Below are 12,019 nucleotides of genomic sequence, written 5' to 3'. Positions count from 1 at the left end.
AGCATGTTGGCTACATTGTCCGGTTGACAAAGATGCTCCAGACTGTATTGCTAATTTTAGCGGATTGATGTTTCTTTTCGAAAGATACATTATTTATTCTGGCAGTAAGATAAAAATAAATATTAAGTCGTTTTTATTTATCTTTCACAAAACAATGTCACTTTCTCTTTAGAATTTACTGAAAAATGATGTTCTTGGTAAATGCTTCGCACTACTTTCTTGGCGTAATATTATTACTGCAACGAGTGAACAGCTGTGATCAAAAAGATGGAGGATGTCAGTACTGACGTTTGTTATTTAATGCAAATAATGGATGTATTTAGTGTTTATAATGTGACTATTCGTGTTATGGAATGAGCAATACTCAGTCTCAACGATGTGACGGTCAAGAATCCGATATTATGGACAATGAATAACTGTAATTCGAATTTGTAAACATTTCGATTATTGATCCCTTTATAACCCACACCATTCTCATTACGTGTGGTTTGTTCATTTTGTGAATCTTTTTCGATATATACAAATACAATATAGTACAAGATTAAATTTGCGATAATGGAGTGTGTTGGTGATTTCGAATATAATAGCAAAGATTTAATTGGCCATGGCGCCTTTGCTGTTGTCTTCAAAGGTAGACATAGGAAGGTAAGGCAAAACGTATTTTATACCAGTTATGTTACTCATGCATTATAAAGTTACAGTATATGAATGTACATGAAGTTAATGTATAATTTAATACGACCCTGATGTTAATTTGTATCTTTCTCTTCTAGAACCCAAATTTTGTGGTCGCCATCAAGAGTATCACAAAGAAGAATTTAGCTAAATCACAGAACTTGCTGGGGAAGGAGATTAAAATATTGAAGGTATGATTTGTACTGGATTATGATATTGATGGGCATTTGAAGGAAGATATGTGGTAGAATTCCGTAACATTTAAATTTGATCCCGGTATGAAGAATGATGGCTTCATTTTTCAAGCAAACTGGTATTTAAAACAGTTTTAAGACCAAATTCTTTACTATTTATTTAGTTGAAATGGAGCACGGCCGGTCACGTATCTTCTGGATTAACTTTACCATGGTACATTTAGTATGAATTTTGGAAATAGTACAATTGGCCTGACATTTACTTATGTAAACATCTAAGTGAACGTCAGACCTATCATCCTGCTAAGCAAAAATTTCTGTTAATTTCGTAACGTACACAAATCTGTACCTTCGTAGAGGAAGTAAAGTTTAGTAGGTAGGCTACTAAGTCCCATTTTACACGTTATCACAGTCTAGTATATACAGTCGCGAAGCTCAGTACGTAGTAAATATGCAAACATTACATAGTTGCTCACCACTAGGATCGCTAATATCGCCTCATTACAGGCAATGCAAAATAGAACCGTCACAGTCTATTGTTTCTAGCACCCTCAAAACTCAAGCTTCGTGACTATATAGTAGACTGTGACGTTATATTTCAGATTTATATTTCGAAGTCTATGCTTGGTTTTGTCACTACCGACAGAGCTGTTGAGAAGTTATGTACAGAAAATTTCCTCTTATATTTAGTTAGAAGATTATTAAAAGTCTTGTAATAAATTTACACATTAAACTTTATTTTGGTAGTTTCCATTTTGACAAATGCTGCCATCTGTGAAAGTTCAAAGAACTTATGTATTTTATGAACGCTGGACTACGAAATATGCAGTTTATAGGACTTCATAATTTACAACTCAAATGTGCGCCTGATTGGACAGCTGTATCAACAGCCATGTATTTTAGAAGCTTGTCTTTGTTACTGTCACATTATATTCACGTGATCCTATAAAAAAGATGCAAATTGATAGTTTACATTTGCTGAGGAAGAAAGCAGATTTTAACCTTGTTGATGTGCAATTCCCATTGTTTGTTCAACCATATTTATTTATTTCATCCATTCAACAATGTAATTATAGAGTAGAGAATAGTGATAATAACAGTAGTAATACATATAATAATGTTAATATGTGTACCTTTTCATGATACCATATGGAGGAAATACATATTAACAGTTTTATATGTCTGTCAAAGGACAACTTTCAGTCACGAACTAATACTGCATGTGATAAAGTGTTGAAAGAATAGGAGAAATGTTTAAAAACGCAATAATCAGAACATTTTTAAGTCGCTAAACACTAAGAAAGGTTTTCGCGTAACATGTCCTGACTTAACCTTTAACATAGAAATATCTTTAATATTATTGGAAGGCCACTAAGGTCTAAGAAAAGCACTCTGGCATAAGAAATCTCATTAACAAACCCAGATATTGGTACTATTTTTCCTCTAACCCACCATTCCATTTTGTAACACTAGATGATGGGCAGTGTTAATTAGAAGTTGTGGAAATGTCTTAATGTGGTATAAACATGAGTCAAATACGGTTACCATGGAAAGAATCTCTCCTAATGCTTTGCGCCTATTTTTTAAAATACTGGATGAACAGTATAGAGCAGAACAGGTTTCACGGCCTCGCACGGTCTGGAGTCCCCCACCTCCTTGCTCATAGCCGGCCGGCCGTGAAATCTGTTCTGCTGTATACTGTTGTCGACCTGGTTGGCAAGTTGGTATAGCGCTGGCCTTCTATGCCCAAGGTTGCGGGTTCGATCCCAGGCCAGGTCGATGGCGACAGGCTCATGTCAGTAGATTTACTGGCATGTAAAAGAACTCCTGCGGGACAAAATTCCGGCACATCCGGCGACGTTGGTATAACCTCTGCAGTTGTGTCGTTAAATAAAACATAACATGTAACATCTATACTGTTCACCTAATGGTGTGTTTATTTGATATGGAAGGAAGAAAGAAGGGGTGTGGCAATAGAAAGATTTTTTTTTATTTTAGTAGGTTATTTTACGACGCTTTATCAACATCTAAGGTTATTTAGCGTCTGAATGTGATGAAGGTGACAATGCCGGTGAAATGAGTCCAGGGTCCACCACCGAAAGTTACCCAGCATTTGCTCATATTGGGTTGAGGGAAAACCCCGGAAAAAAACCTCAACCAGGTAACTTGCCCCGACCGGGAATCGAACCCGGGCCACCTGTTTCGCGGCCAGACGCGCTGACCGTTACTCCACAGATGTGGACGCAATAGAAAGAGACAGACTGAGTTGTATGAATTCTTATGCAGGAGTCTTATCATCATAACTGAGAAATTGAACACTTAGCCAAAATTCTGTTAATATACATTTAATCTTATTACAATAGTTAAAATTTATAAAAGTTATATTACTACCAGTTGTTCTGTATAGCCGTAAAACTTGAGTTCTCACTTTGAAAAAACAACAGAGGCTAAGAGTGTTGAGAATAAGGTGCTTAGGAAAATATTTGGAGCTAAGAGGGATGAAGTTACAGGAGAATGGAGAAAGTTACACAACGCAGAACTGCATACATTATAATTATTATTGATCTGAATGGGTCGACCTGGTTGGCAAGTTGGTATAGCGCTGGCCTTCTATGCACAAGGTTGCGGGTTTGAACCCAGGCCAGGTCGATGGCATTTAAGTGTGCTTAAATGCGACAGGCTCATGTCAGTAGATTTACTGGCATGTAAAAGAACTCCTGCGGGACAAAATTCTGGCTCATCCGGCGATGCTGGTATAACCTCTGCAGTTGCGAGCGTCGTTAAATAAAACATAACATTTTTTTTTTGTCTGAATGAAGGGGGGGAGAGCAACGGTGAATTGTTCAATAGTTGAGCTGTTTGGACTTTTTCCATTGCTAATTGTCAAAATTATAACACAACGTTTTGAAGAGTGGATCTCTCTTCATCGTCAGATGAAAATCTACTGTGGGGATCATTACAAACAGCTAGTCTAGTCCATAATTAGAAACATTAAATCCAGATGTTTGAGATGGACAGGGCATGTAGCGTATATGGGTGAATTCAGAATTGCATATACAGTAGAACCCCAATTATACGTCGCTCTATTTATTAACCAATTGGTGGGTTATCCATCTGTCTCTCTCTCTCTGGCTTTTTTTTCTGCAGAAGTAGGCCTATATGAAGTACTGTACATTGTATTAGCACATTATTTTTTCTAGAGAGTGCTATTACAAGCCTTTTTTCCTTACACAGTGTGTGTTGTCTACTGTTCGAATTGTACTGTATAATTTCTACATAAAATGTCTTCTACAGGTGTAAAAAAAAAAAATCTTGTTGTGCTAATTATCGAAAAAAAAAAAAAGTGTAAATAATTGAGTGGCTTAGGGAAAGGGAAACTGTGGCTCATCTCGCTTCAGAATACGAGATTGGAGTGTATGAATTATATAAATCTACAACATGAGCCCTCCAATATTCATATATTTCCACAGACAGCCATTACAAGGAGTTTCCTTGGCCGTTAAAAACCCATCATTGACAACCAGAATTAAATTAGTGAACTTCTGATCCATTACCTTCCTTACTTACTTACTTACTTATAAATGGCTTTTAAGGAACCCGAAGGTTCATTGCCGCCCTCACATAAGCCCGCCATCGGTCCCTATCCTGTGCAAGATTAATCCAGTCTCTATCATCATATCCCACCTCCCTCAAATCCATTTTAATATTATCCTCCCATCTACATCTCGGCCTCCCCAAAGGTCTTTTTCCCTCCGTTCTCCCAACTAACACTCTATATGCATTTCTGGATTCGCCCATACGTGCTACATGCCCTGCCCATCTCAAACGTCTGGATTCTGATCCATTACCTAGCGTGTTAAATTCAAGACTATGAGGGAAATTACGGAAATGTAGGTAAATATTATTTATTAAATTTGCGAAAATCTTTTATAGTATGGATTATCCGATTTTTTCAATTAACCATTCAGCCCACCCCCTTCATTATTACAGATAATAGAGGTCTACTGAGAATGTTAGTTGGAAAACCTGAGGAAAAAAGATCTTTTGCGAGACCAAGATGTAGGTGGATGAAAAATATTAAAATGGATTTGAAGGAGGTGGGATATGATGGTAGGGACTGGATTAATCTTGCTCAGGATAGGGATGATGGCGGGCTTATGTGAGGGTGGCAATGAATTTCCGCGTTCTCTAAAAGCCATTTGTAAGTAAATGACACTTTTAGTCATCAGCATAGCTCAGACAGTAGCACGTTTGCCTCCTGTTCTAGAGTGACGTCCAGGTGTGAGTTCGATTCCTGCTTGGAATTTTTTTTTTCTTCAACTGTGAGGTGACTGTCAGGTAATTCATGGCAAATCTTTGATTTCATCTCTTCAAATAACCTTTTCTCTGTCACTAATTCCATCGATACTAAGTAACCTACTATTTGGTTGACCAGTGCCATTAAATAACGAACTAAAAATAATACATTAGTTTTTGGTATGAATAAGTCAGCATTAAGGGTTGTGTGCGTAAGACAGGCTAAACAATTCAGGCCATAATTTTTCTGCTCATTGACGAATTTTTCAGTCATCAAAAGGGCTAATTGTAAACCATATCTGCGCATTACTGAAAGTCTTTTGTCTTGATAAGCAGGTCAGTTCTAGCCAGTAAAAATTATGAGAAAATCTTAATAATAAGTACAGTATAGATAGATAGATAGATAGATAGATAGCTTTATTGATATTGTTCACAAAAGTACAAAACTTAATAATTTAACAAAAGATCTATATACAAATGTAGTTCTACATAATAAATATACAATTTCCTAAACTAATTAATCTATCGCAAATCTCAATAATTTATTGGTTCAAACTTGCACTTACGTCTTGTTTTAGTGCATGTTTAAACCAATCGTGATAACCCTTAAGACTTTAAACCTTAATTATTTGCTCCTTTTCAAAAATCTAATTGTAATATTTAGGTCTTATTTTACATAATAATTTATTATTCCAATTAGATGATCAGATGTCGACATACTGTAAGTCATGAACCTGAAATAGCTGAATCGGTACATTCCATATGTAGGTTAATCTTTCTTTCTTACAATATTTTCATGTCAGCAGAAACGTTTGCGTAACTTCTACGAAGACTACCGCATGCCTGCTTAAAAACAAAGTACAGTATAATAATAATACAGTAGAACTTGGTTATAGCGACCTCGTTTTGTGCAACACCAAATATTCTGTGGTCCCAACTAATTCCCCATAAGACATATGCTTTTCTACCTTGCTTAATACGACAAACGTATATGCGTCTACCTCGGATATAATGTCATTTTCAACCTCAGTTTGGAATACAATTTTCTAACTAAGAACCAAAGTATTTTAAGAAATATTTTGCTGAAATCTGGCAAATCCTTTACTGTTCCCTTCTATCATAGACCTCTGGAATGCAGGCAGATTCCCCATCCCATTGTAACCTGCCCGAATTCATGCGGTATTAATGGTACCTGCATGCGGTCAGTTTCGACAGGAAATTTTCACAAAGTGCACGCATTATAACGCAGTATGGCCACTAGAAGAAGTGAGTGACACTTTAGAAGCCATTAGAATTGTGAACATTTCTATGAAGCTAAAGGAGGGAGTATGAAGCTAGGAGAAGGAGCAGTGAAATTGCAACTGAAATAATGAACATAGAATTTAATTTAGAAAGTGTATATTGGGCAAGCAGGAGACAACAGAGTAAAATGACTGATTACTTCACACCTTAGTAAATAAGTTTGGTGAGTAATGAAGAAACTGTTTTAATACAGAATACTTTATTTATAATTGTACATGTATTTTATTGTGTTCATGATATGCTTAAAAGTGAATACATAAATCTAAAATAAGCCTAATTATGTTTATTATTTTTCATTTTGCACCTCACTAGACTGATAATATGAATCTCGGTTACTACGACACTCGTTTATAACAACATAATTTTCAAGGTCCCTTGGATGTCGTTATAACCAAGTTCTACTGTATTTATTTATTCTGGCGAAGTTAAGGCCATCAGGCTTCTCTTCCACTTAGCCAGAAACAAAAGAAGCTGATGTAATTTGCAATAATACAAGTTAATGATTACAGACTAATATTAAAGAACACAAAAATATTGATATAGTCATACAAGCATAAGTTGAGTAAAAGTAACATGAAAAGTTTGTAATCATAATATCGAATTTAGAATACGAGTATATAGCTATTGCAAGTAACTATCTGAAGTTGCCCAAATAAAGCAAAAACATTTATACATGGTATTATTTTTCAATTCTTAACATGTGTTAGCATAAATTAAAAACAATAAGTCATATGATTGAAAATCATCATCATCATCATCATAATCATCACTTCATGGTATGGGCAACCAAATGCCTGTTCCGTCTTCAAAGTCCTCCAGCCATCGTTTTCTAGGTCTGCCCACCGATCTTCTTCCTTTAGGATGATATTGCATTATTTGTTTAGTAAGTCTGGTATCTGACATCCTATCAACATGTTCTTTCCAATTTTGTTTAAAATCTTTTAATCTTTCATTTATATTAAACATTTCTAACTCTTGTCTTATGCATCCTTTCACATTTCTTAGAAATTTCATTTCTGTCGTCTGTATTTTGCTCTGTTGCTTCTTGGTTAATGTCCAAGTCTCACTTCCGTATGCCAGCGTAGGTACAGCCATGACTTTATAAAACTTTAATTTTGTTTCTTCACGTATTTTGTTTCTAAATGTTCTATTAATTGTTCCACATACTCTTTGATTGAAAATAAACAGTTTATATTTATTGTACACTACTTATCTGACACAAAACATCGTGAATTGTAAAAAAAAAGCTTTAAAACAGCTATCAACATTTGAAAAAGCCTCCAAATAAACCTGTGAGTCCGAAGTTAAACATAATCATTCATAACATGGAGTGGACAGTCTGCTCTGAGATATCACTAAGAGAGTGAACTTTCCAGTTCTTCCCTGGCTGCATGAGCAACGTAAAGCAGCTAGGGAGGAGGACCAGTGCAGAGGAAGAGCCATAACATGTCTGCTCTTTATACAGGGTGTTTCAAAAATACGGGGCATAATTTCAGGTATGTATTTCCCACATGTAGACAATCAAAATAGTTCATTACATCATGTGCCCGGAAATGCTTTAATTCCGAGTTATGGCCTTCACAACATTCAAATTCACCGGAACGTTTTTGTTTCCGCAGGACGTTGCCGTCAAAGGAGACATTAAGAGGGCACTCTGACAGTTCATTCCGAGGCGAAGGTTACATTCAGTGTTGTGTAGGCGTTAGACTGTGCGACATGTATTCAAATAAAGAGCTGGCAGAGATACACTTCATGTACGGTAAGGTGGACGGCAATGCTGCGCTGGCTCGTCGTTTGTACCAGGAGAGGTACCCACAGCGACAATGTCCAGTTCGGAAGACATTTGTACGTCTCCATTACCGTCTGTGCGAGTATGGAAAATTTAACTCTCCTGGTTTGGGAAGGGGACGACCAAGATCTACAACTCCAGAAGTACAGGAGGAGATTCTGGAGGCTGTGAATATGACTCCTTCTATCAGCACACGAAGGGTGGCGTTGCAAGTCAATGTTCCTGACTGTCTGGAGACTGTTGAAAGAGTATCAATTGTATCCTTATCATTTGCAACGTGTACAGGCCCTGTCACCAGCAGATTACCCTGCACGAGTTAGGTTCTGTCAGTGGTTCTTGCAGCAGTGTGGTGTAAATCCGAACTTTCCTGCCTTAGTATTATATACAGATGAAGCACAGTTCACACGAGATGGCATAACAAATTTCCACAATCAGCATGTATGGGCGTATGAAAACCCACGTGCAACTGTTCCATCTCATCACCAGGTGCGGTTCTCCCTCAACATGTGGGCCAGTATCATTGGTGATCGATTAGTTGGACCCCATGTACTTGTAAACAGATTTACGGGGCATGCGTACACAAACTTCCTGGAAAACACCATACCTCATGTTTTAGAAGACACTCCACTGATCAATCGTCAACACATTCACTTCTTGCATGATGGTGCTCCTGCACACTTCAGTCGTACGGCTCGCCAGTATTTGGATCGAAGGTTTCCTGATCGATGGATAGGTAGAGGTGGCCCAATTGCTTGGCCTCCACGCTCACCTGATCTGAACCCTCTCGATTTCTACTTGTGGGGCCATTTAAAATCATTGGTTTATTCGTCTCCGGTGCCTGATTTGGAATCCCTTCGGAATCGAATTGTGGCATGTTCTGAGGACATACACAATACTCCTGGAGTTTGGGATCGTGTTCGCAGGTCAATGAGACATCGATGTGAGGTCTGTATTCAAGCAGGAGGTGGACATTTTGAACATCTTCTGTAATGACAACGACCTGCGGAAAGAAGAACGTTCCGTGAATTTCAATGTTGTGAAGGCCATAACTCGGAAATGAAGCATTTCCGGACACATGTTGTAATGAACTATTTTGATTGTCTACATGTGGGAAATACATACCTGAAGTTATGCCCCGTATTTTTTAAACACCCTGTATATCGGATATTGTTTTCATGCCTCAGTCGACTGCTAGAATTGTCACATTCATTTCCATTCAAGTTGCTATTGGAATTGCTATTAACTTGTTCTGTCTATAATATCTAAAACCATATCGTGTCTTTTCCACTAGTATTTCTCCAGATTCACTAGCCCTTTTGGTTACTTCAGTTAATTTCTGGAGTGACAAGTTAACAGTGTCATTGTTTTTTCTCTTTATTTGCTCCTCAATGACTCAGTGACATTGATGTCGCATATATGTTAAAAGTAACAATACAGCAACATGCACTGCCAGTGATTGGGTAATCTTAAACACTTCCTCCCTTGTTTATTTTCCTTATAAGGGATTCACAGTTTATGCCATTTCCTTTAAGTCAGTTCATCATGTCCTTCAGTGGACTCAGTGATGACAGCACTTCATCTCTGTGATAGGATGTGTTGTAGATAGCAGTGACCTCATTTTGAAGAATATTGGGAGTTGACTTTTCTAGCCTCCTTTGTCATAATTTGAACTACTCAATTGGCTGTCATAATTATCAAACATTAAAAACTTACGTAAAGAAAAAAATTTTTTTTTGTCCTATAGAATTATCTGTTACAGTTACCATTTGTTATTAATGAAGAAAAATTACTGTGGAATCCTGGCCACCAAGTCACTCAAATGAGTATGCTCCTTCTATGATGAGTAGGGCTAGGATTTTGATGAAATTGCATCTTTTTTCTAGTAAGCCAGAAACATAGCCGCTTTAGTATTTATATGTTATGTGATAAACTGAGTTATTTAAAACATATTTGTTAGGGCATTTTTTTTTGCATTTTTTACGTCTTACAACTCATAAGAGCATTTTTTGTTTTATTCGGTCATTTTTGGGGTATTTTCATTTAATTTTAGCCATAAATCCTCATTATTGATGTAAAATATTATTTATTTCCTTTGATATTTTCTCTACATATTTTTTTCAATTAATACCCATTATTGTGTATATTATTTTAATAATTTTTCTATACAAATATTATCATTTTAAAGTAGTACATACCACACCTGTGGAGTAACGGTCAGCGCATCTGGCCGCGAAATCAGGTGGCCCGGGTTCGAATCCCGGTCGGGGCAAGTTACCTGGTTGAGGTTTTTTCCGGGGTTTTCCCTCAGCCCAATGCAGCAAATGCTGGGTAACTTTCGGTGCTGGACCCCGGACTCATTTCACCGGCATTATCACCTTCATTTCATTCAGACGCTAAATAACCTAGATGTTGATACAGCGTCGTAAAATAATCCAATAAAATAAAAACGTAGTACACCCCCACATAATGGATCAGTCCAACCACCCCTTCTATACCTGCTATATAATTCCGGATAAGAGTGGCCTTGTGGTGGACTACATGGAACTACATCAGGTGAAGTAATTAATTAAAGTGTACTACTTAGAAATATTATGTAAAATTAAATAAACTTGAATGTTGGTACTAGAATTTAATTTAATTACTACTCTAGATATTAATATTCCTACTAAGCCAATTATGTAGGATCAATTTTTAGGGCATTTTTTTTTTAAGATTTTTAGTTCATAAATGCATTGTTTTTAGGACATTTTTTTCATGATTTATAGGTCATCAAAATCCTAGCCCTAATGATGACAATATATGTGTCAACATTTATGTCGAACATGAAATAAGGTCACAGAGGGAAAATACCAAAGGAGAAAGGTTCAGTGCAGTGCTGTGGATTGAGTCCCGGCATAGCTCAGTGGTTAGAGCACTCTGTGCATAGAACTGAGGACCCGGGTTCGATCCCCGGCACCGGAGCGAATTTTTCTTCATTAATAACAAATTGCAACATTAAAAAGTGATTTTGCATCATCATCAGTGAAGCCACTTGATCCAGTAGCACGCATCACTGTCAGCCTATATTTAATGATTTCACAGTTATTTGAATGCCTAGAACAGCTTAATGTTGTCAACACTTCCTAAATATCATACTGCGGACAAGGCCACCGGCATAGCTCAGTTGACTAAGGTGCTTGCCTGCCGATCCGAAGTTGCGTTCAGGCACAGGTTCGATTCCTGCTTGGGCTGATTACTTGGTTGGGTTTTTTCCGAGGTTTTCCCCCAGCCATAAGGAAAATGTCAGGTAATCTATGGCAAATCCTCGGCATCATCTCGCCAAATGTCATCTCACTATCACCAATTCCATCGATGCTAAATAACCTCGTAGTTGATACAGCATCGTTAAATAACCAAGTAAAAAAATCACTGACAATCTTCGATTCGTTGATAAAAACAATATATGATTTAATTTTTCTGCAACTTTCATTTTTTTATATATATTTTACCTGCCAGTCAGAATGCTTGCTTGTTCACTCAACACTTCGTGCTTAGATGCACACTTCTTTCCATCTACCTCAAAAGTGACTTCTCTGGAAAACGTGTTGTCTGTTGAATAATAGGCAGAAGCTTAGTGCTATTGGAACATGATTTTCTTTCTTATAGAAACGAACAGTTACTTATATAAATTACACACTCATCAAAACTGTTCAACACTGGTAAATTTTCATGTGAACTTTTCATTTTTCTCTGATGACTCCAGAATACTGTGTGGCTTCTTTCA

At 37.0% G+C, this 12,019-nt stretch overlaps 1 protein-coding gene across 2 annotated transcripts in view; it reads left to right on the top strand.

The window, feature by feature from the left end:
* Nucleotides 1-230: 230 nt before the first annotated feature.
* Atg1 (serine/threonine-protein kinase unc-51-like protein Atg1) overlaps nucleotides 231-12,019 on the top strand; it is a 50,092-nt gene continuing 38,303 nt past the window's right edge. Inside the window, exons 1-2 of one of the 2 annotated variants that reach the window (XM_069838890.1) lie at nucleotides 231-645; nucleotides 774-866. In XM_069838890.1, the coding sequence (XP_069694991.1) occupies nucleotides 556-645; nucleotides 774-866 (183 nt within the window). In that variant the 5' untranslated portion in view covers nucleotides 231-555. The remainder of the gene's footprint in view (nucleotides 646-773; nucleotides 867-12,019) is intronic. The other variant, XM_069838891.1, reaches the window with a different exon arrangement.

Source organism: Periplaneta americana, chromosome 11, assembly GCF_040183065.1.
Source record: "Periplaneta americana isolate PAMFEO1 chromosome 11, P.americana_PAMFEO1_priV1, whole genome shotgun sequence".
In the NCBI taxonomy this organism is placed as follows: Eukaryota; Metazoa; Arthropoda; class Insecta; order Blattodea; family Blattidae; genus Periplaneta; species Periplaneta americana.
The sequence above is the reverse complement of the archived record's forward strand: the minus strand, read 5'-3'. Positions and strand labels throughout refer to the sequence as shown.